This window comes from Cyclospora cayetanensis, unplaced genomic scaffold (genome assembly GCF_002999335.1).
Source record: "Cyclospora cayetanensis isolate NF1_C8 unplaced genomic scaffold, CcayRef3 CcayRef3_contig_24, whole genome shotgun sequence".
NCBI classification, from domain to species: Eukaryota; Apicomplexa; class Conoidasida; order Eucoccidiorida; family Eimeriidae; genus Cyclospora; species Cyclospora cayetanensis.
In genome coordinates, this window is record NW_020312192.1 from 156,184 (window position 1) to 184,147 (window position 27,964).

The 27,964-nt window shown below is 51.1% G+C and overlaps 4 protein-coding genes across 4 annotated transcripts; 2 read left to right on the forward strand and 2 right to left on the reverse strand.

Moving 5' to 3' along the window:
- Positions 1-4,397: 4,397 nt before the first annotated feature.
- On the reverse strand, positions 4,398-5,774 carry LOC34617777 (DNA repair protein XRCC3). The gene has a single exon (XM_026338208.1). The coding sequence runs from the start codon at positions 5,772-5,774 to the stop codon at positions 4,398-4,400; it is 1,377 nt and encodes a 458-aa protein (XP_026193993.1).
- A 1,011-nt stretch (positions 5,775-6,785) lies between these two features.
- On the forward strand, positions 6,786-11,223 carry LOC34617778 (serine O-succinyltransferase). Its single transcript, XM_026338210.1, has 7 exons — positions 6,786-7,380; positions 7,539-7,772; positions 7,873-8,048; positions 8,243-8,320; positions 8,655-9,038; positions 9,442-9,774; positions 10,795-11,223. The coding sequence occupies exons 1-7, from the start codon at positions 6,786-6,788 to the stop codon at positions 11,221-11,223; spliced, it is 2,229 nt and encodes a 742-aa protein (XP_026193995.1).
- Positions 11,224-20,622: 9,399 nt separating this feature from the next.
- Positions 20,623-21,936, forward strand: LOC34617779. The gene has a single exon (XM_022731136.2). It carries the CDS (start codon positions 20,623-20,625, stop codon positions 21,934-21,936), a length of 1,314 nt encoding a protein of 437 aa, XP_022587320.2.
- A 578-nt stretch (positions 21,937-22,514) lies between these two features.
- LOC34617780 (adenine DNA glycosylase) lies at positions 22,515-27,141 on the reverse strand. Its single transcript, XM_026338211.1, has 11 exons — positions 26,708-27,141; positions 26,609-26,654; positions 26,134-26,194; positions 25,970-26,069; positions 25,607-25,700; positions 25,401-25,502; positions 25,157-25,268; positions 24,809-24,832; positions 24,529-24,615; positions 22,747-22,782; positions 22,515-22,666 (listed from the first exon to the last, which is right to left on the reverse strand). The coding sequence occupies exons 1-11, from the start codon at positions 27,139-27,141 to the stop codon at positions 22,515-22,517; spliced, it is 1,248 nt and encodes a 415-aa protein (XP_026193996.1).
- Between the last annotated feature and the right edge of the window lie 823 nt (positions 27,142-27,964).

A 27,964-nucleotide genomic window follows, 5' to 3' on the forward strand; every position in this document is an offset into this window, starting at 1 on the left:
AGGTCAAACGCACCCTAAACCCGGGTGGTCAACCCCTAAGCCATTGGCGTTACCTACCCCTTAGTGCTTGGAGGCTTGACCACACGCCTTTCCATGAGCTGCCCGCTGCTGCAAGAGTTTCAAAATAAGGCAATAGGAGAATACCGATGGCAGCAGCAACCGCAGCAGGAACAGCACCAGCTGCACCAATATCAGTAGCAGGCGCTTTGTGGGTCATAGTACTCCTTCTTCAAAGCATAGGGCCCAAGCAGCGTTTGTGACCCTCCAGACTACAAGTTTAGAGACTCAATATCGGTATGTGTGTAGGGTCCGAGCTTATACATGGCCGGTGTGCTGCATTTCGCTGAGAGTAAGTGCTTCGGGCTTGCTTACAGGTTTTAGTGCGTACGAACTGACGACTAGGCTTTCAGGCTCGTGTTGGCGTGTAGGGTACTTTCAGCCGAAGCACAAGCGGCAGAGGAGAAGCGAGGTAAGGAGAAGGTGGGAAGCCTTAAGGTATGGAGGCCGCTTGAGCATTTTCCTCCTCGACTTTGGGCGGCAGTTCGTCATTGCAGACTTCTGCAGAGAAACGATGAACCCCTAATTTGGTGAACACCCCTACAAGGTAGAGCTGGCGGTCGAGGAGATGGCAGGCAGGAGGAGGAGCGGTTACAGTCTGCGACCATGCTGCCTGCCTCTAAGTGCTTACCCTCCTTAATAACACGAAAATAAAATACTCTTTTTTCTTCGCGCTGAATGACGCTCTGCTTGTTACTTTAGTACGCTAGCTACGGCGCCTCTTTCCTGCTTTCCCCCCTTTTCGTCTTCAACATTTATTTGTTCATGTACTCCGTAGGCTTTGCTTCTCCCTCTCCGTGCCCGCTTCTGGTGTAGTGTTTCTGAGTGCCTTTGTCGCCGTTCGCCGCTGTCTCGCCCCATGATATGACACTGCACACTGCTACCCGTGGAATTGTCTTACTTAAGTTTGCATCGCGCAATCAGCGGGAGCGGAGATAGAGTTGGAAGAGCATCTTCGTTCAAAGGTGAATAAACAACTTGAACCAACAGATGCAGACTTGCAAAGGCAGCGACAACTTGGGTCACAGGCTCTAAGTGCTTCCAGGCGCGACTATTTGTATGTATATTTGCATTTTTATGAAGTTTCCCGAGCACTGAGGCTTTACAGCTTGTGTATGTCCCTCAGACAACCCTCATGAAAGGGGAGCAGCTGACGAAGAAGCGCGCAGCCTTATCCAGAAAAAACATGCTCCCCACCCTGATTTTCGGTCCCTTTGATTTTTTATACCAATTAATTCTCATCTCTATGTCCCTCTTTGCCACTGCCTACGGTTTTGACTCCTTGCTCAATAGCCTCTCTTCTCCCTGCCTGTGTACCTCCATTTCTTTGCCGTACGCTGCCCCTCACCCCGCTTGCGTGTACGTGCCATGCATTGATCTGTCTCGTCCTTAGAATGACTATACGTTTAGAGCTCAGCGCTGCTTTAGTTCCCTCATTCTTCGTGAAGATGCTTTGGCTTGTGTGCGTCTGCAGGGCTTCCTGCGTGGGCACTTGTTACCTGCCTGCTTGCCTGCCTCCTTCTCCCACCCTGAGTCGCCGTCTTGCTTGTGTTTTCTGTGTTGCGTGCTGCTTTCGTGCTTGCCGTATGGTGTCTCTCTCTGTGATGCAGCTTCGTCCTGTTCCTTACCTCTTGCTGCAGTTTCTCCTAATATATGTCTTCCCCTGTTGGGCAATAGGGATTCAATTTTGCCCTTCGGGTCGTGCATGACTTGCAGAGGCTTAAGGAGGAGCTTATTAAAGCAAGGGAAAAGAAATTGTGGCGCATTTTAAGCCTGGGCGTTACGATTGCGGTTCTGTTTGGCTGGCACCAGGCTTTGCATCGGTTGCTGAAAAATCATCAGCCTTTGGGCCTAGAGTTTGCGCCGATTCCACGTAACAATTTTTGTTCGTAGTGTTTGTGGATAAGGAGCTGTTGTGAGCCCAAGCGGGTGCTCGGGAGATATAGGCCTTTCGGTTGTAGCAGGTTCTTAAGCAGCTTCGATTGCAGCAGCGAGGCAGCGGGACACCTCAAAAGTCCTGCAAGTCCATTGTCTGGAAGTCTAGCACGCTCAGCAAAAACTGCGCGTATGACTTGGGGGGTGTGCACTACGGCTCGATCTTAGCGTGTGGGCTTTAGGGCAGCTGCACAGACCTACAAAGGTCCGCAAGGATGTAGGGTTCGTGGTGTTGTTTAGGCAATGAAACGATTCGGTGCCTCTCTCTGCAAGCTTATTCAGAAATTCTATTTGTTGGCCCACAATAGATTTCATGGTGCTCTAAATTCTGAAGCCTTAGCCGTATTGTGCTCTTAGACAACCGAGTTCTTGTCTGCAACGTAGCACTGCTCACACACAGCGCACACCAGGCGAAGACAGCCTCTTTCCGAAGAGTTTCGGTTTGTGCTGCAGGAAGCACAGACCTTGGGCTTCAGGATGGTGAGAAGGAAACAGGCAAGAAGCACAGCAAGGAGCTCGCGAGGTTCCTATACGGGTGGGAACTCCCAGAAAGGCCTTGCGGGTGTCTATTCAGGGACCACTTGGGCACCGCCCATCAGGCGAACTACAGAGCCCCTTCCCTCGTTGCACCAATACCCAGAGGAGCTGCTGCGGCACAAAGCAGCAAAACCGTACTTCATGGAACCTTAGGTCAGGAGGAGACCTCCGACACAGTGAAGGCCTCTTTTAACCCCCCTCGAGGGCCTTGGCGAGTCCTTTCGAAATACAAGGGACACATCTGGGATCAAAAGAGGGTTTCTGCGACCCCCACATTTTTCGGTAGGGTGACGGCACGAGAACAACGGGTTCCCTAGGCTGATGGCGGCCCACTGCGAACAAACAGGATTAGGCCATCCCTGAGGGCTCTTCGTGCATGCCAGTAAAGCGCCCTGCAGGGACACCCACTAGCTGCCTGCTGAGACTTCGCAGCACGCCACCCTGCCACGCCACGAAGAAGTCAAACAACCGGCCCACCAGGAAACTCCACGGGTTCTGGTGAAGGCTTGTGCTGGCCCCTAATCCTGTGTTAGCCCTTGAAAGGGGGGAGGACAGCTGCCATTCCTGCTGCACCCCGCCCGTGTGCTGAAGCTCCACGGTGCCGGCCGCGTGTGCAGCAGCAAAGCCTGCCGTTGATCGCACTTGCCCAAAGGCCTCTGACCTCCCTGCAGGGTGCTTCTGGCAGCAGGAGACCATTCTACACCTCAGGGGGGGAAGCCCGACTGCGCTCTATTTTCCTCCTGCAAGCCACTCCAAAACGGAGCAGCTTCCATTAAATCCCCTATTGCAGCAGCTAGTTCAGAAAAAGGGCGCTCATTGGAATCCCAAGAGAGTTATGGAGACTAATCCTACGGAAGGGCCCCCGTTTCTGCAGGATCAAGCAGGCCAGCCCTCGACCCTCCGCTGTGAGTCCTCACTAAAGTCCCCTCTCCTTCTGCTTTTCGTCTAAAGTAGCTATAAGTCCCCTCGGGGCCCCCAAGAACTCCTGCAGCTTGCTAACTCTGTATGGGATCACTTATGGTACTGCTGCTACGGTACTTGCTGCTCTGCTGCAGCAGCAGCAGACGTGGACTCGGTGAGCCTGGATACCCATAGCAGAGAACACAGCCCTATTCGGCACCACCCGCTGTCTCCTCATGTGGACAAAGAAGGTGTCCACCTGGGGAGTTCACAGTATCCGCGGCAGCTTCCCCATGACATGAGGAGGACTTCCACTTCAGCGGGGCCCCCCGTCGGCCTCTAGGCTATCTGCCACAGCACCACGTGCAGCAGACGAGAGCATTAGGCTCAGCCACACTATGGTACTGCTGGCGGCAAAGGGCCCCGTGTTCGAGGGCCCCTACTCCGAGTCGTAAAGGTCTCCTCAAGGGGCCTCCTCTGTGCCTATAAGGGAACTGGCAGCACTTTCAAGAGTGCATTGCATTCATGCCTGATGACTCACAACCCTCTCCACATTCGATGATATCCTCCAAATACCTTATCCGCCCCTCTCTCCACATATAGACTGATATATATCTATGTTGACAGATATGTATCTTCTGCCCCTGTCTTCCCTAGATCCATAGCCGGGTGTCTCCGCTTACCTGCCAGTGGCTTAGCTCAGTCTGCCTCCTTCCTGAAACTCCCACAAACCAAACAGCCCCCAGCCTTCTTCGATCCACATCCTGGGATGAACGTTCATACACCCCCTCGGCATGCCGAAGGGTGTGAAGCGTGGCGACATCAACCCTCCTTCTGTCTGTCCACCGTCCAGCGGAGTTTCGGAACCCTACACAGTTTTTGAGGATCGACCCATGCAACTAGGAAAGGCAACCCTCTCGCTCTTTCTTTGCACATGCTCAATGGAAGCGTCCAACATGCAGCAGCGCTCATACATCAATGACACCGGCTTCCGTCACAGCAAAGGGCGTGGATGAAGGAGCAAGATGCGGCGCGAAGAGCAAATGCATGTATCGCATGCTTCCAAAAGGCCGGTATGTCTGCTGGCGCTGCGGAGCATCCGTCATGTCGGCAGCTTCTTCCGTGGTACAGTGGGTAGATACGCGCGAGAGAAAGAGGCGGTAGTGAAGACAGCTTCCCCATAACTCCCCTAAAGCAGCACGAAGTTCTGTGGGAGGACCTGTTGATGCAGTAGCCTCAGTAGCTATTGGCCATCCATGGGGCTGCTGATGATTCTGCCCGTCACTAAGCTTACACCGCTTAGCGTTCTCTGTCTCCTGATGCTTCCTCCTGGGTGCTCCAGCAGCGGCATTAGGAGGACCGGCAGAAAGTGTAGAACAGGCATCAAGCACAGCGGAGACGTGATTAATCACGAGGCAACAGCAGGTATGCTCTGCAGCAACTCGCCTCAAGAGCGCAGCAAGCCGGGCGAGCTTGCTGTTGTGCGTTGTTGCTGCTGCTGCTGTGGCAGCGCTGGGCTTTAGCAGGGCAGCAACGGAGTCGATCACAACGAGGACCAGGCGGCCCTTCGAGACCAGCAACCGCGGTAGTTTGTACAGCACGCACGAGACAAGCTCCTCTTCGCAGTTTATTTCTTCCACCAAGACTTGCTGCAGCAAGTCGGCTGCCGTTGCTGCTGCTGCTGTTGATGCGGTCTCTGAGGGTGGGTAGGGGGATCTTCGCAATAATCTCTGGTGCAGCAGCTCGCCGAGGCGACTTGCTGGAAACGCTCCCTCGGAATGTATGTAGTACACCACTCCCATGGCGTTGCTGCTGCTATTAAAGCTGCTGGCCCTGTTTGCGAGAAGGCTTTGCTGCTGCTGCTGCATCAAGTGCTGTTGCAGCACGCACTCAGCAGCAAGCGACAGCGCAAACTGCGTTTTGCCGCTTCCCGCAGCTCCACAGATCTCGCCAAGCATCGCAGCTGGCAGACCCCCGCCGAGGGCCTTATCTATCCGAGTCTCCCCTAAGGGCAGCAGCAGCTGCTGCTGCTGCTGCCAGTGGAGAGGCAGCAGCCAATGTTGTTGGTGTGCTGCAGCTGCTGACAGGATCTCCGCTGGCGTCCTGTCCCTCCACAGCATTGTCTTAGGCGGCCACTGCAGCAGCTCATCCGCAGAAGCAGTAATTCCACTTGCAGCTGCTGCAATAAAGGCACTTGCCGCAGCTGCAGCTGTAGCTGCCTCTGCATCTTGCTCATAGGGGGCATCTTGCTCCAGGGCAACAAGCTCGCCCAAGGCTTCTGCATGTCTAATGCCTGGGGAAGTGTCTTTGAGCCGCTCTGGGGCCTCTTCGGCGGGGGTGCCCATCTCGCGCGTGCTACCTGGGATATGCAGCTGCCCAGATAGGTCTACCAGGTGCTCAAATCATCGCCTTTGCTATGGTCGTTGGTATGGGCCATACTGAAGCCGAGCTGGTTGCTGCTGGTGCAACGGTTCCTGTGGTTATTGCTGCCGATGTTGGTGCTTGCGATGCGTTTGTTCCTGTTTCTGCGGCCCTATTCCAAAGTCTGAAAGCTGATACCCTTATGCTGTCGACGAGGGGAAACTCCTTTTGGAATCTCGCGGGTTGATTGCCGGTTCGTCAAGGGGTCCAAAAATGGCGGGGCCCCCACCATGCAGGGGGGCCCCTTGTAGTTAGGATACCTCGCCTAGAATACACGCAGGAGAAACCTATATGTGTTGTAAGAGGGCGTTCCATCGCCTTTAATAACGCAAGCTAAAGCGTGGCCATTAGTGGACTCTCCATGCGGAGGAAATATATCAATTTATGGAGGCGTACAATGCACGGGGGCGTCCTGAACCTGCCCCCGGTCAGTCCACTGGCTATCGCAGCAGTGAGAAGGCTGCCCAAGAGGGGTGCGCATATAGGTGACTGCCTGCAGACATTATTATTATTCCAAGCTATGTGGCGTTTCGGGGGCTAAACTACGAAGAGACAAAGGAAGAAGCCAAAAGTAACATGCTGGTGCGGTATCACCAGGGGAGAGCGTCCGTGGGCTCCAGTAGATTGCATCAAGAGAACATGTCTGCCACGTTTACCATCTCCACCTCTATTTCAGGGTTTTTTCAATATTAGAGGGAATGCCATTGAGCAGCGCACACAACCCAACTGCGCAATCTATTGTGCACATAGACCCCTCGTGGGCCAATAATGACGCGCCCAAGATATTCTCATGAACGCCCTTGCAGCAGCGTAGTAATTCGAATGCATGAGCGCTTTGACTCACATTTCTAGCCTACTGTGTGGTCAAATCAACCCCTCAGTTGCCAGTCGCGCGCTCTCTGGTGCCATTTTTCGGTGTGACCCCCTTAATCGGAATGCTGGCAACTGCACAAAGGGAGGCCTCTTCCCTTTTTTTGCCAAGGAACCTGTCAAGGGTTCTCAGGAGTATTCCAATGGCGCGGGATATGCGACGAGCAGCGGCCGTGGCAACACCCAGCATATGCACTCCGCGGGGCCCTCTGCGAGTGCTGCATTATCACACTGGCACCCACGTTCACCACCGCCACAACAACAAGAACAACTGCAGCAACAGCGACTCTACTGCGCCGGGTACTTCCTCATGTTGGGGCTGCAGCTGTCCGGTGGTCTTGGTGCAGCGCCCACACCAAGTGGCTAAGCAGGAGCAGCAGGAGCAGCAGGAGCAGCAGGAGCCTCATCACCCTCATCAACAACAGCACCAAAAAAGAACTGAGGGCCCTGAGCCTGTGTATAGCTTTGCCAAGGGTGGATACTGGCAGCTACAATGCCGAAGACGGATGCGCTTTCCTTTTGGAGGCGAGTTGCAGAGGCTGGACATAGCATTTGAGGTGTACGGGCACCTCAATGAAAAAAGGGACAATGCTATACTACTCGGCTGCGGTGTATCCGCCTCGTCACACGCCAAGAGCCACCCTCACAACAGGGAAACAGGTTTGCTGATGTTGCTGCCTGTCACTGCTTTCGGCCGTTTCCGTCGTTTCTTTTCTTAACGCCGTATAGGCTACCAGTGAGCTGGTGCTGCTGCTTTTCAAATGTCATGATAGATATCTTTTAAAATGCTACTACGACCATTGGTTTTGCCCCTTCAGGCTGGTGGGAGGGATTCATAGGCCCTGGGAAGGCGCTTGATACGAATCGCTTCTTCATCATCTGCATCGCCAACTTGGGCGGTTGCAGTGGCACTTCGGGGCCCTCCAGCTTCATCCCACAGCAGCAGCAAAAGAAGCCGCCCGAACCGGCAGCAGACAATGAAATTCGTTACGGGCTCAACTTCCCTTGGTTCACCGTGCAGGATATGGCGCGCGTGCAGCTAAGAGTCATTGGTGAAAACTTTAAACCGTAATCCGTAACCAATAATTCCAGCTATTAGCCATAAAAGGTAAAGCTTTAGCATGCGTGCTTGTGTGTCTGAGTTTCTTTCAGACCGACTGCAGATAGGACGTCTTCACGCTGCAGTGGGCAGTAGCTTAGGGGCCCTGCAGGTGCTCTGTCTAGGGGCCCTTTTCCCTTCGAGGGTTGGACGCTTGGCTGTCATCAGTGGGGCTCTCTACTGCCGGCCCATGGCCATCGCTTTTCGCTACATACAGAGACAAATACTTGTATAACAAATCCCGAACCCTTACTTAATCCTCAACACTACCCGCAGCCCTAGTAGTACACCGGTTCTGCGTAAGGAGCACACCCCCCACGATTTCCTTAATTTCGAACTCCAAATAATCAAGCTGAGTTTGCAATATAAATTGCAATTCCAAGCTTAAAAACCAGCAGCCTGAGAGCTGATCTGTGGCTTCAGATGGCAGACCCCGCATTCGCATGTGGCAATTATTACGGCAAGAAGTATCCCTCTGTCGGCATGAGACTTGCCAGGCAGGTCTGTCGCTGCTGATGCTGGAAAAGGAGCTATTTGCCACTATTGTTCCTACTGTTGTTCTTTCCGTTACACTTGCTGTCGTCGGTACGCTGCTGCTCATTTGGAGCTTTTCTGCCGCTGAGGCTCTTGTTGTACCGGGCTTGATATTGCTGCAGATACTGCTGATACCGAGACACTTGAGCGTGCTGCGCTACGTATGCCTTTGTTGCTGTATTTAAGTCGACGCCTGCTGCTTAGAAAATGAAGCTACGTCTCTTTTTATAGCGAATGCTGTTTAAAGTGCTGAATCTGCTGCTACATTTGCTGCGATTTTTGCCACTGTTCTTGTAAATAGGTGGCAACAATTACATACAGAAGCGGTCCCGAGTGGATGCTTCGCTTTGGGCGGCTACGGGTTCCAGGGGCCCACCAGACTTCTTCTAAAGGGGAGGTCCTCGGCGAGGAGAAACAAGGTGTAGGTAGCCCCTTGGGGCTGGGGAGTTTGTGGCCCCTGTTGGGAGACGATGAAAAGCACCTGAAGGCGGGCATCCCTCCGCCCTTGCATGCGCAGGAACCAGACCAGCAACAGCAGTTGCAGCAGCAGCAGCAGGATGCAGAGCAGCACCACCACCAAAGCATGCCAAGCCTTGGGGCTGATTTCGCTATTGAAGCCTACGTTGAGCAACAAGGAAGAAAGTGGAGGGCCTACGATCCAAACTCACTCCTCTACCTCTCCAAGGTGTCACATTAGCCTCATACGATAAGCTTATCGATCTATGCCCGCAATCAGTACTTGCTGCGTTGCTCAGAGGTGTCTAAACTTCAGTACCCTTCTGCAGCACACGAATGCCCTAGACCATAAATCTTAATGCATGAGAGGCGTTTGCAATTCCGTCGTGCTTCCTGTCCTCGACGGACTTTTATGAAGTCTGTATATCCTTCGTTGACGCCCATTATGGAGGCCCGTGTACATTTTCCTGTGCGCTCATTTGCTCAAGCATTGACTTATGTCCCCTTGACTCTTCACACTGTCTGCGTTCACTAAGTTCTCGCGTGCTTAGTCCACTGCATGCACATGAGAAGGTATGCATTCCCCTATAGTGCATCTATCAGCCCCTTCCTGTGAGTTTGCGGTTTCAAAGGCCATGGATCTCTTTTCTCTTGCGCGGCGGGACCCGCACACCGGCACTTCCTCGTTGGTCTACGGCGTCCGCAACCTACAGATGCCCGTGTTGGTGATGGGCGTTCATAGCGATCTCCTGTTCCCTCTGGAGCAGCAGATTGAAATAAAGGACACATTGCGGAAAGCTGGAAACAAAATGGTCTCTTTCTACTCCCTAGACAGCATCTATGGCCACGACACGTTCTTAATCGATGTCACCAATGTTGGTGCTGGAGTTAAAGGACACTTAGAACAGGAGTTCGATACAAACCATTCAGCGCAGTACCTTGGTCAATCTAAAATAGAGTACCAGGTAAGCGCTTCGAGCACACAAGAAGAAGGCCCCCAGTGGCTACCTCGGCGTGTGGTGCACCCTAGGGGCCGCCGGAGTTAGGGCCCACAACGAGATCTCTAGCAAGCCTATCCACAACTCCCTGGGCCGTAAGGCTTCGTAAGCATGAGCTTAGCCTCTTAATGGCCCTCCCTGCTGGCGATGTGACACCCGTCGATGGCGACAAGCGTGCGCTCCTGCTTGCTTCTGGAGGGTTTTGGCGTCGCCGTATGAAAGAAAACCCTCTTCACATCATCAGCTTGTATCTACATGGGCATCTAAGGCTTTCCCAACCATCGTATAGGAACTGAGGAAGAGATGTGAAGTACCTGCTTTATCCGTCATTCCGTTGTCGCATAGTAGCGTGCCGACTGTAGTAGGCAAGCCCGCAGTCACCGTTGTGCACAACTGGGGAGCACGCTCAAAGGCACTGGTTACACCATGTAGCTTTGATCGTGCTTTTTCGGCTTTACACTCAAGGCTTTGCTTGAATATGGGAATATGCGTGCCGATGCCGTGTAAAGCCAGCTGCCCTAGGGCCGCTCAAATCACGTGGGCAACTTCTAGAACGCTGTATCTTGCATACGTGCTGGGGCATGTAAGGTCAAGATACAGCTTGCTTGCAGTATTTATTTGAAACATCGAAATAAAAGGCAGCTATCATATGTAGGAACGTAAAATGCCGCAGTTGGTGCACTGAATTCTCCCAGGGCCCCTTGTGGGTCACCGGGGAGGCCTATGGGTCTCTAATTCCCTGAAAGTTGCCCGCTCCTATTCACGCCTTATTCACCTTTACTCAGGTGCCTTTGTTCAATTGACTTACAGATGAACCGGCAGAGGGGCTGCTGGGCACAAAACAAGGTCTTTGACCTTGACTGTAGACAAATAACACAAAACCTACAGGCCACGGAATAATGCAGTGGATAGACACGAGCAAGAAAACGAAGAGAGCTCCAGATGTGTCTATAAACAAAGAATGTATGCTGGCTTGATGCAAAACAGGCAAAATCGAATTCCTCCTTCATGCATAAACCGCCTATTTTTCCGGCGGCACCAGGGGGACCCCGGGGGCTTCTCGCCAGAAACACACAGGCCCACTCATTGAGAGACCAAAAAGTGACTACTGAGCCTCAGAGGCTCCAGAAATCGCATCTGTGCATGGGTTCCATGAAGCCGGAGCAGGGCATGGCCTTGCTTCCAATGGCGCCCACGGGCAAGAAGCCTGAGCAGGACACATTTAGGGGCCCAGTAGATTTTGTATCTGCTAATAGGGAAGCCGTGAGCATGCTCGAATGTAAAAAGCCGAAGCAGAAAACGCCCAAAGGGCAATTTTCGAGGCACAAGAACTTCGGCGTGATACCAAGATACGTCAAAGTACGTTCAGCGTTTGAGGTTTCGTACAGGATCACGGGACAGTTTTGTCGATCATGATAGTGCAATGCGAGAAGTGTTTATGCACAACTGGCGCCTTTTATGAAAGGTCTACGCTCGAAAACGGACCACTCTCCAACCCCCCACCTAGAAAGCAGACCCATTTGAGGGGAGTAGATTTAATCCCTTAACTCGCTTTATACCTTTCAGCCAAGAGCTTAATTGACGGAAAATGGAGTGCACATCATGGAGGTGGATCATTTTCTCAGGCACTGCGTACTGCTGCTGAACAAAAAGGGCGCTCTGAAGAGAAAGGCGCATGCGACGATACACTGCCACTAGGAGTACGCCGGCTTCCAGAAGCAGAGCGGCAGAAGCTTCTCAGCCTTGTTGTGCAGCAGCAGAAAGAAGCAGAGGTAGGCACAAGAGTCCTTTAAGAGAACCTGGTGATAAGCTTACTATTAGAGCTTCACACCTGCTAAGTAGCTTCTGTGGTGTAGCATCAAGATGTTAGGCTGAAGCGCCAAAGGTCGCTGCACTGTGTATAACTTACAAAGGAGCTTGTTGAGTAGACAAATAACTGCCTGAGGATGTACGGATAGAGGGAATGGTATAGCCAGGAGACACGAGCAGCGACGTCCTTGGCTCCAAACCCTAAGTTATTGATGCTATAAGCTATACCACACACGCTAGTTACGTGTATGGAATTTATTTTACAACCTAATCTTAAACTTCAGGCCCTTAGCGTAGGCAATTTGTCTAGCCGGTGAGTGTGTGCGTGGTATACCTGCCCAGAAAGAGCTGAGCTTGCTGCCAATAGCCCTTAAGACCGAGCGCCAAAGAAAACGTCATGAGGAGTTGCTACGGCAGCTGCTGCGCGTGGACAGCTATATTCTAAAGCTTAGCAGCAAAAATGTCCTGATTGAAGAGACATCGCAAACAGAAAGTGCATCTTCGACTCTGGGGTTAGCTGGGATTCGATGAAGAGATCGGCTCTAATGGTTTAGGAAATGCCGAGAAGGGTGTAGGGTTGAGACATCCTATACATAGGGCTTAGGCTGTGCAGTCGCAGCAGTATGTACGGATAGACAAAAAGGTACAGGTGAGAAGACAGGTGCAGCGACTCCTGGAGTTCCAACTCGCAATTCTTGATGCTATGCTACAGACGCTGAATCCCAGGTGTGGAGCCTAACTAGTAAGCTTTACATCTTGAGTCGAAAACTTCGAGCTATTAGCGTAGGCAACAGGTCTAATTAATGGTGGTTGCGTGGTACCACTGCCCAGAAAGAGCTGAGAATAGTAAATGGGGCAAAGGACAAGACAAGAGACAGCATGGAAGCTGAAAAGATGCAAAACTATGGGTATTTCACCAGCCACCTAAAGGCAGAGCAGTGAAAGCGATAGGGCCATCATGATGACAACTTCACATGAGGCAGTTCTCGCGCCTCAAGGCCACTTCGCCTATCGGCATCTCTTGAGAGAGTTTGTAGTGCCCTAACCAACCCCTTTGAAGCATACAGGCAACAAATATAATTATTATTTTCCCCAAGTGCATGCAGAAGAGAAATCGTGCAGAGGTCGATTCTCTTCCTCATAAAATGGGGATCTCAGCAGCCTCCACGCATTTTCAGGGATGTTAAGACGTGGCCACGAGTCCAGATCGTGTGGATAAAGCACTAATATCTACACCTTATGGCCGAGACCAGCCCCTAATGTTGCAGAGATGCTTACCACATAGCACATTTATACGCTGATGGCCACACGAAGGAGACATGCATGCATTCCTTAGTCCGCTGCACAATGAAAATCAGTCATAATGAATAGCTGCAAAAAGTTTGCGAACTAATGTATCTGCTCCTTTTAATCAGCCCACAAGCAAATGCCTATGTATCAAATGATATTCCATTCTCTCTAGTCCCCCTCTCGCTTTCAGGGCAAGTTAGCTCCATGCTGCCTGCCTGGTTTGTGAGGGGAATGCAACTCGGAACCAGGAAAGAAGGAATATAGGCAGAGGCTGGGCATCATATATTTTGGCGGCATACTTATCGAGCTGAAAATATCCTCGTACTGTACGTTTTAAGAGTGGCAGACACTGCTATGTCCAAGTGTGTAGCAGCCTAGGCTACACTGAAGTATTTTCTTTCTCTCCAGTGATACTGAACTACGGATTGGTAACGAATCGACTACTTGGCTTCTCTACTCCCACGTCGCACTTTTTGCATATCGCTACCAGCTCGCTAGAAGCAGGCGCATTGTTATGTGCATCTGTTCCACATGTTACGTTATGCAACTAGGTGTGAACGCCCAGAAGGCGTACAGGGTACAGCTACGCACCCAAATCCCCATCCCCTCATATCGGAGCTCCAAGTGGAGCGGGCATGGGGAGACAGGGACTCTTTTGGAAAATACTCCGTAGCTTTTCATTAATTTTGAGTCGAATCGGTTAATAGAGCGCCTTCTTACGAAGATACTGGGTGGGCATTGTAGTTGGTAGCTCTGCATTGTTCAATGCAGCTGTTTCTAGCTGATCAAATGCCTATGGAAGCAGTGGGACGCCAGGCCGCCCTACGACGTCTCCTGGTTCTGATCTTACGATCTGGTAATTCAACAATCTGATTTTTGGCGGCAACAGTCATAGAGGAAAAGCACATGGCAATGGAGGGGGACGGTGCTGGCACGCCGGTTGGGCGGTGGAGCCCAGCCTGCAGGTTGTTATTAACGCTCTTGCTCCATAGCTGGTATAAAGGCATGACACTCCAGCCGATAAAAGATTGATGCATGCATCCGTGAAGTTAGGCCAATTAGAAAGGTAAGACGGATGGAAAGATTGGCAAGTACTCAAAGATTGAATCGGCCAGTTGGAGATGTACCTGAAATTGTACCCCCCAGATGAATAGAAACGAGTGTTTCTCGTGTGTATTGGAAGGCGAAGCACTTCAATGACAGCGCTATTTACGCAGAATAGGTTAGTACGTGCAAGAATCACTAAATCTCAAGCCTCATACACTCCCTTTACCATCGGTCAACGCCAAGATACGCTCAACAGTGAGAGACTTGACGGGAGGGCGAACGCTGAAGCATGAGCACACACAAATAGATCGGTATCTTGAAAAATAGGAAAATTGAGTCCGCAAAAGCCGCAGCGCAAATAAAAGCTGCATTATCAGAAGTTCATCTCTTCTTATCTGAACCATCACGTCGGGTAGTCGCAGATTGGGCAGCGACTCAGCAATTAAGCAACAGACTACCTAGGCTCTCGCAAATGACGGACTCGTCGAGTTTTCAGGATTACATTAGCGCCAACCCGGCGTCTTTGATTAGAAAAAAGAGCAAGACTGGATTTCTTAAGGTTGGCCATAAAATTTTTTGAAGAGGAATCTCACGCTCCTGATAAGCCCCAGAGAGCCTTCTGACAACTCACTTGCTTTCGGTGCATAAAACTGGATCATCAAGTCCAGAATTGCAAGCGTTTGCAAAGCGCCAAACAACGTAGGCAAACTAATTGGCTCCAGCGGAAATACACTGCGTGGTAAGTACGGAAGGCGCACAAGGGAAAAAGCAAGATATCCATGCACGCTGAGTCGCAGCTTAAGAGGGTTATAGAGGATAGAGTGAAAATTCGTGACCCACCACTGTTCAATTATGCCCTGATACAATCGCGCAGTAATGCTCGGAAATCGTTAGTGCCACTTAAGACTGGATGTAAATTGGATTTGTTATCCGATGAGACGGCACAGAAGTGAAATCTGGCTCTTCACTAGTAAGCGCATTTCCCAAGGCTCACGTTTTTCTGACAGATAGAACCACAGAAGAATCGGCAAGGCGGTGGCAATTAATTGCCAATTTAAATTAGCTTGTGGTCTATCAGCATCGTAAGTGAGTTTTTTGCTGGACCAGTGCGCCATGATATGATTGTAGCCCATAGGAGACCCAATCGAAGGAACGCATGCGGCGAAAGAAGCACGCTGCTGCGTTAACTGAGCCAGCAGTCTTTAGGGAAAAGGTTGTTCTGGCTTTCTCAACAACTCGCATTTTATTCATGATAAGTGGGGTTGAGTTGGTGCCATGGCAATAGGAGGCACGGTCTTTATGCGGGCGGTAAGGCAGGGCACGCAGGGAAGACGGTTCTGAGCAGGCGACCCCTTTTTCTGGCTCTGCAACTTTTTTCTTTATCAAGGCGTTCTACTAAAAGTTCAATTGCAAATGACAAGAGTGGGCGAAGATAAAAGAAGTTCGCACATGGGCTTAACAATGATGAGCTGCCAGTAGGCTGGCCATCTGCTGGTCGTCCAGAGCACCGTATCAAGCAATTCTTAGGCTCAGCCCCAAACTACACTTCGCGGCATTGCAAGCCCCTAAGAGGAGACGAGGTTCAGCAGCAGGTCGATAGTGTGTTTAAAAAGGCAAAATATTGGTATCAACCAACGCCTTGGCGCATATTCCTGCAGTGGATTGGAAGGACAAAAAGGGGTGCATGCGCCTTAAGTTTAATTCCTTTGACAAAGTCGCTGCTAAGCAAAATTTCTCAATTCCCTGTATTGACAACTTGTAAAAACCACGTATACCGAATAGTAGTATACTGGATAGCTGACTTTTCAGACGCCTCCTTGCAAATATCCGTTCACCAACATGACATGGGTAAACGGGGGTTCCACACTCATATTTGTAATTCCGAGTATGCGCATCTGCACTTGTTAATGCTGCCGTTGATCCACAAAGGCAAGTAGATCGCGCTTTCAATGGGCCTAGGACTGGATGTTGTAGGTAGTAGGTGTCTACGTGGAGGACGCATCGCCAACAGCATGAGCACCGAGGGCACCCAAGGCTTGCACGTCAGCTGTCCAGGGATAACAATTTACGTGAAGGTACGTAAGTTCTCGATTTAATTAGAGTAGTTGTGGTATGGTATCTACGAATTCAAGCTGCAGGATCTGAGCTACAGCCGTCGAAAGCTGAAGTAATCAGAGTGTAGCTCGTACTTGCATGCAACAGCGAATATGTTGAGAGATCCCATGGATTCGCGTCTTCTTCCCGGACGCTTTTTATCCTTCTTGGCCTTGCTTGGATCATTTCTTATTGAGTGATCTACGAAATAAAGTTCCATCCCTTATCTGGGAAGAGAAGGCCGGTGCTGCCGCAAGGATGCGATTCAGCCGCCTTGCAACGCCTCCTGGACCCGCATTGCCTCCCGAATAACAGATCCTAGTGGCGTAGCAGTGAATGCGTTTCTCTTCCAGCAGCCTACGAGTGCTCCGAAGCATCAATTTATTCGTTGTTATTCTTTTCACTCCGCCCACGCCTAGCAGCGGTTCCACTTCGGGAAAGGGAACTCGATACGGTGCAGTAGGCTTGACCATTGCCAGCACTGTGTGTATGGGCTTCACTTTACGATACAGACCAATTATCAGCCTTTGATGCAGTGTACGGAGAGCTTTCAGCACCCTTATCATCCTAGAGCTGCTTGTTGGACTGGGTGCTTCGAGCAGTACTGCTTCACAGCGAAATCTCTGAAGCGCTTCGTCGACGTGGTTTCTACCTTGCTCTCGCGACGTCCCAGTTGCTCACTATTGTGCGACACAGCCGCTTCTGTCCGTAACGATATGCAGTTTCTATCAAAATTGCGTTTTGTTTATGCGTTTTATTTTTAACATTGGCTATCACTGCCAAAATCCACAATGCCAAAAGAGTGAAGTACCTCCGCGTTGACGATGGCCTGCTGTGGTTCAAAACAGGGTGGGAACTCAGACGTTTCCACATCCCAGCTTTGCCCCGCAAATCCATTTTGCTCAAGTCACCTGATTCTGTTTGCTTGACTTATTGTGTAATTTACACTGCAGTGGGAAAAACCCACAAGTGCTTTTGGCGGCCTGGGATGTGTCCTGCCGCATAATAGTTTGCGTACCATGCTCAGAATGCCAGCCGCCGAAGCTGCGAAGATCCTTCGAAGCCTAATCTTTAGCGAACGCATGAATATCTGTAAAAGTACGTGGACTGAGCTAAATCTGGACTTAAATGCTGGAGTGTTGTAGCTCAAGGGTGTACGTCGTTGTCCCTAGACTGAGCAAACATGCCCAGTTTATCCCTTGCTCTAGGTCTGTGGCGGCTAACCACGTTGCTCAAGAGCTCCTAACTCATTTCCAGAAGCTTCAAAGAATTATCAGAAATATCACCACGGATATGGATCTGAGGTGCTTTAGTGCGTCCTGGCGTGCCCGTACGAACCGCCTACGCGTTGACCATAGTATGATCATTGGAGTCACCTTGAGACAGAGGAGAAATAGCGCATTGAGTGCGCTCTTCTGCAGTATTTATGGTCTCACGCCCAATATCTTCAATTGCCTGGGCTAGTTTCCTCCATTGTGCTTAGTGGGATTGTAATACGGCAGTTCCCTCGTCGATTGATCACCCTCTCGCATCCTTGCTCTCTAGTGAGAAGTCCCCTTTAACTCAGGCCTGGACGTATCGATTCAAAAGCACCAGTCAATCTTGGCAACGGAAAGAGTCGAGGAACAACTGGCTAGTGCACATGAAGGTATGGGCAAAGCTCAAGAGAGACAAGCACGCCATTACGATATGCGGCGACCTGCTGCATGTTTCGAGCCTGCAGGCTTGCTTCTGGTGAGTCGGCAAGGTTTACTAGAAGGTGTAGGAACGAAGAAGCTTGCGGATAGGAGGATGAAGAGATGAATGCTAAACGAAGCAGCTTGCAGCCAGGTGGCCAGGACCATTTGCGAGTGTCTTGCGAACCAGTGCAGTTTCTTGCCCCGATTTCCCTCTATCCTGGAGGTGCTACGGGAAATCCAATATTGGCCTGCTACAGAAGCTCTAAAACTCTCCGAATCATCCACTAACGTTGCCGCACAGGCAAGTGAGTCGTAAGGAGGCGAATGATCCCCAGGAAGCCATAGCACTGATGGAATCTAGAAATTTAAAGCACCGAGAACAAATTAGAGGAAAGGCTCAAGTGAATTGGGGAGAACGACCGCCCGGAGGGGCGGTTGTGGGTTTAACTGCACAAGGGAGTATTCTCGGCTTTCTACAGTGCTAGTCCCTATGGACGGGTGCTCCTCGTGTTCCTTTGAATTTTTCCCATGCCAGTGCGGGAACTGCCTGAAATAACTACGTTCACGTGTGCTTGTTGCTTCAAAAGCTTTTCATCAACCAGGTCTTGACACTCAGACTGATGCACAAGCACCCTAAGATATTCTGTTCCTACATTCGTCCTTGGGGCTCTTTAGGATTTTGAAGTAAATTCAGTTGCATGCATCGCCTGTGTTGGTATCCAGTTTGTGCTATCTGAGGCGCGGAGACATTGCACATCAGTTCAGCAGTATGATTCCCCTTCACAAATTCACTTGTTCTGTTTCTCCTAATAGAAGGCTCATGCACTTCAGCGCTCGGACAACAGGAAGCCGTTACACCGCCAGAATTGTGTTGGTTTTGATCCTTGCTCGCTTTTTGCTAGTGTTTGTACCTTCTTCCCGTCGATTTCTCTTTATCCTATGGTGCACATTCGGATATCCGCAATTGCGCTGTTTTTCGCGTTTCTACCTGCGTGGAGAGTGGCGATAGGGCAGAAGCCCACGGTGCCCTGTATGCAGGTTGTCTTAACGTACTGGTCAAGAACACCGGGGCAGATATTTTAAAAGCGAGGTAGGGATGTAGGGAGCGGAAGATACAGCTGACTATGCTACAATTCAACATTGTTCACTACACAAGTTATATTTTTTTATAAAGCAAAGAATTGACTATATATGTGCACCGCTTCATCCAAGGCCTCCTTGGGGAGACACTTAACCAGAACTTATACACTGTTTCTAAGAAGGTCCCTCATCTTCCTGCCCGTGCCACTCGGTCTTCTGACACAAGGGGAGTACGACATGTAGGCTACATATAGCTACACTCTTCTTCGCTCTCCGAGCATTCACAGCTAATAGTCACACAATGCAACTAGCGTACACGCAGGCATTGCGTCTTCTTGTCTCCAGCAGACGATATTTTGCAATAAGAAAAGATATTCGAATTGACTGACCAAGTAGGCAGGTTTCACTAATGCGTAGATATCATTAGAGTTGAAGAAAGTGTTTTCGTACATCTAGTTTACTGCAGGTTAGAGCTGGTCAACATAGCAAGACACAATGTTGTGTGCGTCTACCCTAAAAGCTATATGTACTTCGCCGCGAATAAGGAGAATACATGGATTATGCAGCAATGAAGACATTAGCTATCCCTCACCCCCAACTTTAGTCTCTGAGAGGTACACGCAAGGGGAAAAGAGAGCTAGAGAAGGAGTATCCAATGACTTTGAATTAAGTTTGTATGCAGTATGGAGTTGAATGCCTCTGCACGGAACCCTTGGAAGGATCGACATAGGGTGATCCCAAAAAACAAACAGGACAGCTAATTACGTGATTCCTCCAAAAGTGTCTGCTTGCCCTGCCTCCCTCAGCCCACCTTCCATCGGCGTGAAGGGCAAATGTACGTTGAAGTGTTTGTACCGGCATACATCATAACACCGTTCGACATTCGCGCTCAAGAACGTACAGGCTGCTCAGGGGTCGGCGTGATCCGCAAAGACTAGAACAAGGCAAACCTACAAGATATAGAACTGTTGCAATACCAAATAAACCATAAAGAGTACATGGTTGACTGTCATGCAGCGTGTCCTGCTTCTCGAAATGCTACTCAACCGGCCGGGTTGAGAGGGACGCAGATCGTTTCTAAGGCTTTTCTCGCAGAAATAAAAGGCTTCATCGCCGTTAAGACATTTATATGGTACTAAGTGCACTTGATCCGTAAATTGCACGGCCATTGTTATTCACCTGCGGAGTACTACACCAGAGTTGAGTGCATGACGAGGCACGTGCATGCTAACACATGCCAAACCCCATAAGCTAGGTCTGAAGCCGATTGAAAGACTTCAAAAAAAAGTAAGGAAACCATACAGTCTAGGTCTAAAGCTCATTGAAAGGTATCAAAAGGGAGTAAGCAAGGAGTTGGCGACTGTAGGGCTGAGTCTCGCGGTGGAGGATCTCCGTGATCTAGAGTCAGATGTGCAGTGAGGCGACAAGGTCCGAGAGGAAGCTAGCTGTGCGTTGGAGGAACAATAATAGGAGCGAATTATTTCTCAACACACAAATATGCGCCTATTACTTCAAATGTAACAACTTTCTTGGATACTCACCTTGATCTTGGTTATTGGACTGGTTGTGCCAACGAGGTGTGGGCATCCAAGAGCTGCTATCATCCACCATCTCTGCGAAGAAGGGCCTACTTACAGTTGTCAAAGACTCACTATAAGTAAGCCCCCCAAAATATTTTGCCTTCTTTCGTAGTGGGCCACTCTTTGGGGGGTCAACATATACTTATCGCCAGTGGGCTTTTCTCAAAGCGACCACCTGGGAGCGTTGCTAATGCTTGTTCTTGCTGCTTGGCGTTTTGTTTTGCTTGATCCTGTCCATGGCTGTGGAGTTCGATCTCGGGGTGGACGGTGGGCTGGTAATGGGAGACAATGCAAACATTTACGTTGCTCCATCGTTGTATAATACAGGAACATGGAAGTCTTCCCTTCATTCGACTTACATGGAGAAGGCAAATCCCCTGAACCAAGAGAGACACAAGAATGTGCGCGAAGCCAATGATGATGAGACTGCATCAGTCCCTTCTGCTCAGTCTCCAGAGGGCAGACGGGGGATATCGCTGATGTACGCGGTGCGGACCTCTGGGAGGTACACGGGAGGCTTGCGGCGGTCTCTTGTCCTTGTTGGAATCGCTGCAGTTATGTGTGCTCTGATTGTATCATTCTTTACAAAGGGTTTAGCCCAGGGCTCGCGGCTCTGGTTGCCCTCGAAGGAGCCCTACGCACCCTTGACGCAGCTTCAGGAGCCTCCATTGGGCCCCGATGCACCGGTCAAGGGGCCTCAGGTGCCTGTAACGGAGCCAGAGGTAGAATCCGAGCAGCTCAAGGTGCCTCCACCAACCCCAGACGCAACATCGAAAGACCTTGAGATGCCTCTAACGGACCCGTACACAACAGCAAGGCATACTGGTGATCATGACCGTGAGGGGCCGTCCACTGATGATCAGAAGAGACCTCCGCCTGAAGATGTTCACCCATCATTTGTGCCTTCATTTGCTGCTTTGTACGATATATTCCTCAACGAGTTTGAGGGGGATCCGTCCAATGCCCGTGGCTCGGCCATTGAGGACGGCTTTTTAGGGGGTTATCCCAATATTATCTCGGAATTCGAAACCTTTGTAGAGACCTGCAGTAATTCTCCTTTTATGAAAATCGTGCCTAAGGACAACGATGAGAGGCGGCAAAGGGACTGGCTGATGTACAAAATGCACATGGGTACTTTGGCGAAGGCGGAGGCCACGGTGTCGACGGAGCTAAGTACGCTAGCTATGGGAGGAGACTCGGAAAAGCGGTTAGCCATATATGAAAGCCTGCTGGACATTTATAAGCTGAGGCTGGAGGCAGCCACTAATTGGAAGAATTATCATGAGCAATGTGGAGGGATACACGCGAATACAGAAGATGTTTCAAAACTTCTTCAGGCCCAGGAGGTCTATTACGCAAAAATGGTGGATAAGCAAGAGGAAATAATCGAAAAGGCCAAGGAGACTAGCAGCGCACCTAAGACGAAGAAAGCATCTAGAAAGCCTAGCCTTCGTGCACAGGGATTCAAGGGGGAACCAAAACAGGTTTATAGAGATGCCGTTAAAGAACTCGCCCCTGAAGATGGTTGGATGATCTACCTAGTCCTTTGAGACAATGCTATAATTGCCTGGGCGTTTTTTTCGCGGACTCAAGTAGGCGTTGCCTGTCTGTCCTTCCGTCCAGTTTCCTCCTCGCATCTGCGCTCCCCCTTGTCAAGAGCCAGAGGTAGAAGCACACCCAGACGCGTGCTTCTACATAATTATTCTGGCATCCGCTTAAGTCCACGCTGTTTTTTCTCTACGCCGAATACTTGATGCATCGTGGCTTCATTTGTTCTTGCCAATGCTCTGTACAATCTGTGGCCCACTTCTGTAATATCGTTTTGGCTTTCGTGCTACAGCTTGGTTTTGAAGTCCTTGAGGGCGCTGGCGAATTTTTCCGACCCAAAAGGCATGCATTCTAGGCTGATGCCCGCATCATTTGAAGCGGCACGGTTGACATTACTAGGAATGCTTTCAGCAGTTTATTACTGGTTTATTTGTGTGTATCCAATAGTGAAATTCGGCATGCAAGGTCGCTCTGGGGTGTATAATGGTGCATCGTGGATTTTTCCGGGGACTCATGTTTGGTCAATTTGTCAGCAGCAGCAGCAGCTCGCGCAGAAGGAACAGCTCCAGGAACTCAGTGCTCAGTGTTTGCAATGTAGCGAGCATTCAGGCGCGCAGAAATGTGTGGCATCGACAGCAGCGATTGCTACAGCAGCAGCCCCACTAGAGTATGTATATGCGCCTGTCGCCTGCTGCGAATGCGCAGTAAGCGAAGGCCTCCACAGACTTGCAACTGCGGGATATCCAACAGGAATTTGGAGTTCATTCGAGAAAGTGTACAAACACACTTAACGTGAATCGTCTGTGGCGTACCGAGTCCATATTCAGTGAGTGGGGTGGGGTGGTAGCCTTAACAAGCTGCCCCCGATAGCCTTGTATCCTCACATCAGGAGGCTGCTTTAGAATAGGGGCACTTGAGAAATTTGGTAAGGAGGTCAAGCTGCTTCTGATGGTAACTACATGTACAAAGGGCCTGGAGGCAGACAGACAGATTTGCAGGTTCATGTATATTTGTGCGTAAATACAAACATAAAAGCGTACATATGTATGCATAAGAAGAGGTAATTTTCTTGCATATAAGCGCTAATATTAGCAGCCAATTACATAGCCAACACGCAGATAGGCAAAGACAAACAACTCCACTGGAAGCACCAACATCTAGGGTATCTGTCGCCCAAACCCCACAGACTGCTGAGTTTTGGCAAGTTACGGACAAGAGGATAAGCGGCAGGCAATAAAAGACTGAAAGAAAAATGCAGAGAGGAAGGAAGGGAAATGATGCATCTGAGAAGATGGTAGAAAAGGGATACCCTCTATCCAAGGGCCCCTCATTGGCATATACCCAAAGCGGGATTGCTGTCTGGGCAGAAGAGCAGGGCAGGCACCCGCATGCAGAGTAAGTCCTACAGTGGGGAGAAACGGGGGCTCAGTCTATGCGTCTGTCGCTTACGTGTTGGAACAAGAATAGGAACGCACCTGCGCTTCGGCTAGAGTCGCCCAACGCTGCTGCTGTTGATGCTGTTGCATCACCGCGGTGTCATTTACGTGGACCGAGAAGACGTGGACAGTGTGGGACTGATGGGTGAATTGGTGTGTTGCCATGCCTAGCTGTACATACACCCCAGCTGTCCACATAAACCCCAACCCGTTTATATATATATATATATAGACACGTATTCGATACGACCCTGTGCACAAGCGGCACCAAAAAAGGGGTGTGCTTTGTAGAAGAGTACAAATGTGAGCGCGTCAGGCGTACGTAGCGAGCGGTCTCCTTGCCTGACTCTTGCCCCCGTAGCAGGTCTTTCCAGTGCTGAGCAGACAAGCCTCCAAACGAAGAACCCCAGGAGTCTTTCCCTTTCATCCCACCATGCCTTCCCTCAGACTGTACTGACTGCATGCGGCCTGCGCTTCGGTGGAAGGAGGTTTTCTAGGGTCTTGAGATGACCTGTGCAAGAAAGTGACGGGCTGCCGCAAGTCTGGTACTGCTTAGACCCTTTGTCTCCGAGCCAGTAGTAGAATCCCAGTTGACAGTCAGGGGCCCCCACTGCCTTGCCAGGAGGCCTTCAGAAGCTCGCATTTCCAATAGCACCTTAAGGGGCTCCTTGGATTCTCCTTTAAGGGTTCCGACGGTCGCAAGGAGAGACAGCACTTCCACCTGCTGCTTCCTTGCCGGCTTGCTACTGTTTCGCAAGGGGAACCTTTCTGCCATGCTGCCCTCCTGCAGCGAAGGCCATCGCAGCACACAACCAGCTGTCGCGCATGTGTGTCACTCCACTATGCACCAACCCCCAGGGGCGGCAGCTCGAGTAGACAGAAAGAAGCAGCCTACTTCGGATGCGGCCTCCTCTTGAGTGCAAACGCGGCAGCTGCTGCAGTGAGCCTTGCGGCTCAGCAGCCCCTCCTCCTCCGCCGCTGCAATGCACCAAGGACGGACTGCGATGGCAGGCACAGCAGCAGAAGATACGCAGAAAGCAGCCAAGGCTGCCCAGGCGTGCACGCACAGTATTTGCACGAAATTCGTCATTTTCGCAGCAGCACCAGCACCTTCACAACAACCCACTACGATAACAAAACGCAGCAGCAGCAGCAGACCAGGGCAGGCGGAGCAAGCCGGAGAACGGGGGAGGCAGATGGTGGCCCCCAGCTCAATTGCAGCTTCATTCCAAACTCCGGGCTCTTCTATGGGAATCAGCGACTTTATCAGACGCCTGAAACACAGCCCCTAGTCCCCAAATAAAACCTCAACAAAAATTAGTAGCACGTTGTCGCATAATTTTTTAAAATCTCGAGCCAACCAGAAAAACTCTCGAACCCCCCTCTATACCCCTAGCCCTCAGCCCTGACGCTCACGGAAGGGTCTGCTGCTGCGTGCGCGAGTCCGAGGGAGCCGCCAGGCCTTGTACAAATGCATGAACACATGGGGAACAAAAAGGGGCAGCGGCACGATTACGCCAGCACGCTGAGATCTGCATTAGCAAACACTAGGTAGAGACATGGAGACAGAGAGAGATAAAAAGATAGATAGAGAGAAAGAAAGAAAGATAGATTGATAGAGATGTACATATATGTAGAGAAGGCAGACGAGCAGGAGCGAACAACTCGAGTCCCCGTCAGCAAAAGCGAGAGGTGCCTCCCACACACGGCACCCCGGAAGATACAAGGCTTTTCTCCCCGGAGTTTGAAGTCCTTGTAGCTTGATTCCAAGCTCTAGCTGCCTTACCTAGGACCCTGCAGAAGACTCGCGTGACGTTGCCATCCACCGCAGGGGCTCTGATTCCAAAGGCGAGGGAAGCAATCGCTCCTGCGGTGTATGAGCCGATTCCTGGTACTCCCTTTAGGGCTTCAAGCGAGGCGGGGAGCTGTAGAGAAACCCCAGCAGCAGCAGTAGAATGCAAAGAAAGAACAAGTGCTGCCGCTGCAATTTAGCTTCCCCACAGGCAGCATGACTGGTAAGAGAAGTCTGCGGCAGTAGTAACAGCAGCACCTGCTGCAGCAACGCGTTTCGGCATACCTCTCCCCCATGATTCTCCTGCAAATATTTCGCTCCCTCTAGAAGCAGCACGCCTCTGAATTCGCAAAAGCAGGAGCATCAACGGTGCACACATGGCGGTGCTGCTGCAGTCGCTGGCAGCAAAGCGTCCTCAAGGCAGCAGCACCACGGGAAGGCAGCTTGCCTCCTGTAGTAACCGAGGCCTCTCCAAACTTGGTAGATTTCGTCGACAGAAGCTTGGGCAAGAGACGAGATGGAGGGCCATCGAGCCATCCTAAATCAAGGAGGAGCAGAAGGAAACAAGGAGAAAAGTGCCGCCTTGAGAGAGAAGTTACAACGAACGCAGTGCAGAAAGGGCCTCAACAAAGGGAGAGACAGACACTCGTGGACGACCAGATCCCCAGGAGCACAAAAAGACATTCCTGGCAAGAACCACGCTCCCAGTAGACATACACCAGCAGGGCAGGAAGGAGGCCTCATGGAGATGTGTTCTGACAAGCAGGGAGGCAAGGGGACGGGACGGAGTGCAATTCCGATCCTAACCAGGTTTTCCAGTAGCGAATTGCTGTATGTACTTGCGTTTGCTGCAGCATTACTTCACTGACCCAAGTACCGTAAGCGCTTCGAGGAGGGCCTACTACTGCTGCTGTCGCTCCAGTTGCATGTGCGTCTGCCCCTGCATCTGGTGTAGTTGCTGCTGCTTCTACCTCTTCCTCGGATAAAATCACTACATCTGCGTTGCGGCCTTGGGTGTGCTTCTCCCGCTTTCTAGAGGGGACGCTCTCAAAAAAGGCAGTAATCGGCCGTTGCTGATGCTTCTGCTGCTTGTCGCTCTTGGATATCTTGCTTGATGCAACATCAAAAGCAGCAGCAGCCTCTGGGATGCGAGCAGAAGAGCACGAGCTCAGCGTGTTTTGCCGTGTGGCCTTCCAGCAGGTGTATGGTGGGGGATCTCCTCTGCAGCATAATGCACACGGAATAGCTGCTGCGGGAGTTTGCCATCGCTGCTGCAGCTGTCCTCATGCCTGGTGTGTTCGTTCTTGTGTGTAGGATCTAAACGATCTCTGGCACCCTTCCCAGGATGAAGGCGGCAGCGCGGATGTGCCTCATCGATTGCCACTGCCTTGCGCATACAGTGTCTGAACGATTCTGCATATTCATGGGGTAGCTGCATTGCCTTACCTCCACGGCAGCTTCCTTCGGTGCGTCTTGAACCAGCCCTGTAGGGCTGTAGCAAAAGCCAAAGGCCTCATGAGATGCAGATGATACCCACAACACTGCAGCAGAGACGCGGCGGATGCAAGCTCTTCTAAAGGCGTGGATTCGTTGTCTGCTGCTGCTGGTAGCGAGGCTGCTGTACGAGGTTTTTCTTGCCCCTCCGTCTCGTCACCAGACTTCTCCTTGTCATGGGAGGTGCCAGCTAGTGTGGAATCCCTCCGCTGTGCATGAAGCCTGTTACAGGCATCACAAGTAGAAGTAGAAGAAAGAGGGGGCACGTCTTCTTTCTTCTGCTTCTTTGTTGCTTGGAGGGATTTTCCGGCCGACATTCTGCTCCGGCGGGAGACGCCTAAAGGGGTTCGTGGAGACCCTTGAGGGGCCGCTCCAGCTGCAGGCGGGGGCGAAAGGGGAAGTGCTCTTTCAGAGGAAGTAGTCTCGCCCGCTAAGCCTTCTGAGAGAGGGGTGGGGACTTCTGGGGTTGTTGCGGTTGCTGTCATTGCGTCTGGTGCTGTCAGCAGTTTTTAACAAGCGTAACCAATTATTTTGGTGGAGCTTCTGATGCCTAATTAGGACCAGCTAGGCCTCAGCCAGAGCATCGGGCGTAGCCGCGCTGCTTCTAATGCTCTTTTTGCATCGGGAACCGCAGGAGGCATCGCGGAAAAACCCGCGATTTTCTCCGTCTTCTGGGGCTCTGCGGCGTCCGTACACTCCATACCATTCATTTGTTGAAATTTCGACGAATCAAAGCCAGGGGCGTGCGAAGGCCTACGGGATTTTGGAGGGGGGCGTGGTGGACTGTGCTGTATCGGGGGGTTGCGGGGGCCCCGGAGTGACCTCCAGGTGGTGTTCGTGGTGGTCTTGCTGCTGCCACTGCCGGTGTGTTCGAGAAAATCGAGGAAGACGGTTTTTCTGGGACGCACACTAAAACTGGCCAACGCAACAAACTCGAGAGATATAGTGGAGAACCTGCAGCCATCCTTACCCTCGTCCTTAGCGTGCCTGCCTAAGGACACCCTCGTCCTCGCCGAAGCCTTCTGTGCTGTATCCGTCTCTGCGCTTCACCTGCAGGGGTAGAAAGTAGGTACGGCGATTTGAATGCGTGGCGGGGAGCCGTGCTACAGGCACAGGGGAGGAATACGCGAAGGGTATCACACGCTGTGAACTGGTGAATTCGTCTAGCCCGATAAAGGCATCGACTGCCTTTACAGAAGCAAATCGAGGTGTGAAAAGGCTCCTGAGCTGAGAAATCGACGGGTTCTGTACACACGGGCTGATGCACACACACAAACATGCACGGACACCACAATGACGTTTGCCTGC

Coding starts and splice junctions, on each gene's coding strand:
- LOC34617777 (XM_026338208.1), bottom strand. CDS start 5,774: ATGGGCACCCCCGCCGAAGAGGCCCCAGAGCGGCTCAAAGACACTTCC.
- LOC34617778 (XM_026338210.1), top strand. CDS start 6,786: ATGCTGGCAACTGCACAAAGGGAGGCCTCTTCCCTTTTTTTGCCAAGG. Junction 7,381..7,538: donor CCCTCACAACAGGGAAACAG/GTTTGCTGATGT, acceptor TTGCCCCTTCAG/GCTGGTGGGAGGGATTCATA. Junction 9,039..9,441: donor CACTCCTCTACCTCTCCAAG/GTGTCACATTAG, acceptor GCGGTTTCAAAG/GCCATGGATCTCTTTTCTCT.
- LOC34617779 (XM_022731136.2), top strand. CDS start 20,623: ATGGCTGTGGAGTTCGATCTCGGGGTGGACGGTGGGCTGGTAATGGGA.
- LOC34617780 (XM_026338211.1), bottom strand. CDS start 27,141: ATGACAGCAACCGCAACAACCCCAGAAGTCCCCACCCCTCTCTCAGAA. Junction 26,070..26,133: donor TGATTTTATCCGAGGAAGAG/GTAGAAGCAGCA, acceptor GAGCGACAGCAG/CAGTAGTAGGCCCTCCTCGA. Junction 24,616..24,808: donor GGCGGCTCCCTCGGACTCGC/GCACGCAGCAGC, acceptor TGATTCCCATAG/AAGAGCCCGGAGTTTGGAAT.